The sequence below is a fragment of the Mus caroli genome, unplaced genomic scaffold (genome assembly GCF_978045245.1).
Source record: "Mus caroli unplaced genomic scaffold, Mus_caroli_1 scaffold_2, whole genome shotgun sequence".
Taxonomy (NCBI): Eukaryota; Metazoa; Chordata; class Mammalia; order Rodentia; family Muridae; genus Mus; species Mus caroli.
This window is the reverse complement of record NW_028227257.1, coordinates 14,899,026-14,904,331: the sequence shown is the minus strand read 5'-3', so window position 1 is coordinate 14,904,331 and position 5,306 is coordinate 14,899,026. Positions and strand designations below refer to the sequence as shown.

The 5,306-nt window shown below is 44.8% G+C and overlaps 1 protein-coding gene across 2 annotated transcripts; it reads right to left on the bottom strand.

Annotated features, from left to right (window-relative positions):
* On the bottom strand, positions 1 to 1,185 carry LOC110289799 (small ribosomal subunit protein eS27-like). Of its 2 annotated transcripts, none has more exons than XM_085828870.1 (2): positions 981 to 1,185; positions 1 to 49 (listed from the first exon to the last, which is right to left on the bottom strand). In XM_085828870.1, exons 1-2 carry the CDS (start codon positions 1,091 to 1,093, stop codon positions 1 to 3), a joined length of 162 nt encoding a protein of 53 aa, XP_085684996.1. In that variant the 5' UTR covers positions 1,094 to 1,185. The 2 variants fall into 2 exon arrangements, with proteins under 2 accessions (XP_085684996.1, XP_085684997.1); XM_085828871.1 differs by having other exon boundaries at positions 1 to 70; positions 1,005 to 1,093.
* Between the last annotated feature and the right edge of the window lie 4,121 nt (positions 1,186 to 5,306).

Sequence of the window (5,306 nt, the reverse complement as noted above, 5' to 3'; positions counted from 1 at the left end):
TCAGTGCTGCTTCCTCCTGGAGGAGCATCCTTCTGTCAGCCTTGCTTTTCTAACTGTAGGCTGAGAGAGTGTCACGCACACTGGGAAATGCCACGCACTCTGGTCAAGTCTGCTTGACAGGCTGAAAAGTCTGAAAGCACTCACGAGGAAAAGAGTTTCAAGGAAACTCACCTCCTGGAGCTTTGGCGTTCTCATATATCCACATACTCATACCCTATTCCCGAGTTAGTCTGGTGTATGGAAAAATTCTGTTATAGTTAAGTCTCTCCAGTGTTCCAAGGTCCCAGAAGCCTAGGAGCTTAGAATCTGGCAGGAATGCAGTAAAGAAGTTACCTATTCAGTAACTAATTAAGCATTGCAAAAGATGGAGCCAGTAGCTCAGAGCTGGTCTGCAAAGTATTTACTAAGGACAGTAGCAAATCTCACCCAAACAAGGGAATACCATGAAAGAGCCAGGGAATCCCACTGAGATAGAAATCTTCAGTACAGGCTACATTGAATATTTGAAGCAAGTTGATAAATTCTTCTGACAAATGGAGATTCTCCAGATACTTAAAAGTTACACTCATATAAGAATTTAGCAAGGCCTAGGAGATAGGGGGGTTGTGATGTTGCATTATTCATGAGGTCTGCTAAGAGCAGAACCCCCTGGTGCTAGCCTTCACAAGGCTCAAAGGTATAGCACTAGAGTGTGAAATCCTTACCTGTCATTAAGCTGACCCTAGGCAGGACTGCTTTATCTTTACTGTAAACATTTACCTGGTTCCTGTAAGTCCTTTTGAAGTCATTCCTTTGTTTTGTATCAGGTAACTTCAATGTACTTTGCCTGCTACCCTTTGTATTTTCTGTACTATATAAGATTGGTGTTCACTTTGTGACATACATTCAGATTCTACACAATCTCTCGTGTTGGTCTGTCTGTCACCCGCCGACGCCTTGTCCACCTGCCCCAGAGACCCGTTCCACGCAGACAAAGGGACCCAGAGGGTCTTCGGCAAGAGAGGACAATGGAGCAGCCAACACACAAGACTACCGTTTGTGCATGGCTAAAGACTGTGGTGATTTTACAGCATCCTGGGCATTTCACATACATGAAGTCAGAATTGGGGCTCTACACCAGGCGCCTTTTTCTTGTGTTTCCTCTTCCTCTAGAGAGGAACGAAGGAGATCCTTTGTGAGAGGCATGCTCTCCTAGGGAGGTCGTCACCACCGAAAAGGCTTTTCTGTGTTTTCAAAGTCATGTTTTTAGTACCACTCCAAATTATTTATTAATGCTGAGAACCATCCTGTAGAACTAAAGCTCACATTTGTACAAAAGATGTACACTTTTATCCTTGCCCTGTAGGCGTACTGGCTGCTGGGATGTCGCTGAAGATAGGAAATAATTTCTTCCTGAAGAAATTCATGGACGGGCAGGATGGCTCAGCAGGTAAAGGCACCATTTAACCCGGGAACCTGAGTTTAAAGAAACACACAGTAGAGAGAACCAACCACTACAAGCTGATCTCTGACCTCCATGCACCAGAGGTATACACCCCCTCCAATGAACCAATACATACATACATACATACATACATACATACATACATACATACATACATACATGTAATACAAATTGTTTTACAAGGAAGTGCTGTTTCCCACAGTACTATCAGGATAACTAGGGAGCCAGGACCGAAAATGAAAACCTGACCCTTAGCCAACCATGTCGCTCTGTCCCCACATGACTCTTGGGCATGAGGGTGGCGTGTTCCCTCAGCACACTGGCTCCTTCAGGCTTGCCTGACTGTTTCCTCCCTGGGGCATCACATCACTTACACCTGTTGGCAGTTGCTGTCCTTCTAAGGCTTCGTGGGGCTGGGAATAACTCACTAATGCTCTGGGTTGCGTTACTGCCTGGCTACCTCAAACTCTGTGTGCACTGTGCATGCTATAAACTAAGAACAACCCAGTCACTTCTTGTGCTTTTCTGAATCCCCGGGTGCCAAGAGGCATACCTTGGCCTTTCGACCTCTTTATTTTGAATTCTTTTTAAAATCTGTGGCCCGCCCCCCACCTCACCCTGGAACTCACGTGGAAGTTTGAAGGTAAGTTTCATAAGCAGTAAGTAGTTTTGCTCTGTAAATCCTCTTTTGGCTTAGTGTGACTTTTGTTGCTGTGATAAAGCACTAACCAAAAACAGCTCGGAAAGGTAAAGGTTTATGTGGCTTACAGGGTTACAGTCTATCAAGGCAGGAACCTGGAGGCAGGAACTGAAGCAGAGGCCTTAGAGGCGTGCTGTTGACTGGCTTGCTCTTTAGGTCTTGCTCAGGCTGCTTTCTTATACAACCCAGGACCACCAACCCACAGATGGCCCCACCACAGTGAGCTGGGCTCCCCAACCTCAACCATCAGTCAAGACGATGCCCCACAGTCTCACCTACAGGCCAGTCTTATAGAGGTGTTTTCTCAATTGAGGCTCCCTCTGCTCAGATGACCCTAGCTTGTTCCAAGTGAACAGAAACCAACCAACACATTCCCTTCCTTCGGTTTTCTTGATCTAATGTCATCAGATGAACTCACATTTCTGCTTGTAGATGCTGGTTTCCCATGAGCATAATCTCTGAGCTATTTCTGTTTCTGTTCAGACTGTTAAGGCAGAAGGAAGACAGTGACCATTGCCATAGCTGGATCAATCTCTGTCACTGTGACTCAAAAAACTCAGGCCTTCTTCCGAGATATCTCTCTCTCTCTCTCTCTCTCTCTCTCTCTCTCTCTCTCTCTCTCTCTCTCTTCCCCCTTCTCTCCGTCCCTCTCTCCCTTCCTCTGTTCTTTCTTTTCTTTAATTTTTCTCTCTTGGTTTCTAAATCATTTAGAATGGCATTGTTTGCCAGGCAGTGGTGGTGCATGCCTTTAATCCCAGCACTTGGAAGGAAGAGGCAGGCAGATTTCTGAGTTCAAGGCCAGCCCGGTCTACAGAGTGAGTTCCAGGACAGCCAGGGTTACATAGAGAAACCCTGTCTCTGAGAACCAAAAAAAAAAAAAAAAAGAATGGCATTTTATTGATTTTATTTATATGAGCACACTGTAGCTGTCTTCAGACACATAAGAAGAGGGCATCAGATTCCATTATAGATAGTTGTGGGCCACCATGTGGATGCTGGGAATTGAACTCAGGACCTCTGGAAGAGCATTCAGTGCTCTTTATCATTGAGCCATCTCTTCAGCCTGGCATTGATCATTTTTAAATGTTCATTGACTTTAATATGTTCCCAGGGCTTTGCGCCTATGTTGCTCTCTCTGGCTCATTGGCATGGACCCGAAAGCATTCGGGATTTCTCTGCTTCCATCTCCCACCCAGCACAGCCCTGGCAACCACTACTCATTTTTTTGTTACTGTGAATTTGTCTGTTCTGGGTGTTAGCCATCTTGTCCTTAGCTCACTCAGGCTGCAGGATCTACTGCCATTCCACTCTTTTTATGGCTGACTATTCAATATCATCAATTCATGGATATGCATGTTCAAATCCATCTGTTACTTAGTGACAGATATTTGGCTTGTGTCTTTGGAGCTACTTTAAAGAATGATGCTATAAGGGAAATAAAGAGATGGCTTGGCACTTAAGAGCACTGGCTGCTCTGCCGAAGAACCCAGGGTTTGATTCCCAGCACCCAGATGGCAGCTCATCTGTAACCCCAGCCTCAGGGGATCCAATGCCCTCTTCTGGCTTCTGCTGACATCAGACATACATGTGGTGCACAGACATGCAGTCAGGCAAAGCACCCGTTTATATAAAAATAAATAATTAATATTTTTAAATGCTACTAATAAAAATTTGTGTGCAAGTTTTTATATAAACATCGATTTTAACTCTTATGGGTACACGCTCTGGAGCGCAATCGCTTAGTCATATAGTAATTCTATGTTTAGCTTTCTGAGATTTTTCTCAAGGTGTCTCCCTTAGTTCCTTCCAACTTTCTACTGTGTACCAGGTTCCAGGTTCCCCATTAATCATCAATAGTTACAAGCACGTCTGTCTATTAAGTTATCCCAAACTGATCTGTATGTAGTGGTATTGGTTTGCATTTTATTTATTTTATTTATATGAGTACACTGTTGCTGTCCTCAGACACACCAGAAGAAAGCATTGCATCCCATTACAGATGGTTGTGAGCCACCATATGGTTGCTGGGAATTGAACTCAGGACCTCTGGAAGAGCAGAGTCAGTGCTCTTAACCGCTGAGCCATCTCTCCAGCCCTCTGGTTTGCATTTTTTAATGCTCATTATCCTAATGGTTAATGACATTGGACACCTTTTCCAGTGTCTATCATCCACGATTATTCACTGGGAAACTTTCTGTTCAACTCCTTCACTCCTTTTTATGATTGGAGAATTCCATTCGTTCTGTGCTTGGCACCAAACCTAGGTTCTCACATATCTGCAGCTGAGCCAGGCCCCCAGCTCTTTCCCCTAACTTATCTTTCAAATTTTAAAATATTTTCTTATTTATTTACATGTGTGGGTACGCACGTGCCTGTGTGTGCATGTGCCTGTTTGTGTGTGAATGTACTTGTTTGTGTGTGCGTGTCTGTGTGCATGTGTGTGTGAATGTGTGTGCATGCACCAGCAGTACACGTACCGTGATTGCATGGAGGCCAGAAGAGGGCCTTGGTGTCTCCTCTACAACTCTCTGCCTTTTCCTTTGAGGCAGGGTCTCTCCCTAAACATGGGTTAGCACCTTCTCAGCTAGGCTGGGAGCCAGCAAGCCCCAGTCATCCCCTGGTCCTGCCTCCTTTGGTGCTGGGCTTATAGACATGCACAGGAAGCCTGGCTGGTTGCATGGGTGCTGGAACCCATTTCAGGGCATGCACCCTGAACGGCTGAGCCATCTCTCCAGCTGTGTCTGGTTAATTTTAATGTGGGTTATTTAGTGCATGTAGAGTTAGGAGAATTTCTCTAGGACCTTATCATATATGAACTTGAAAAATGCAGGCCATCGTTTTGCTTTCTTCACTGAGTTCTTTGATAATAAAGGTTTTTAATTTGGAGAATTTCTGATTGTTTTTGTTTCCCTGTACTTGCAATATTATATCTAAGAAGCCATTGCTTGGCCCTGAATCATAAAAATGTACATTCCTAAAGACCGTTGACGTAGCTTAGCGACAGAGTAATTGCCTAGAGTGTTAGAGTCCTAAGGGATGCTCTGCTCGCATCTCCCTGGCAGTTAGTGCTTCTTTCTCTGGAGCCCCACCAGGCCACATCTCCCAGCAACAGGACTGAAAGCTTAGTTGAGCTAAGTCAAGCTCTACAAGCCGCAACCCTCC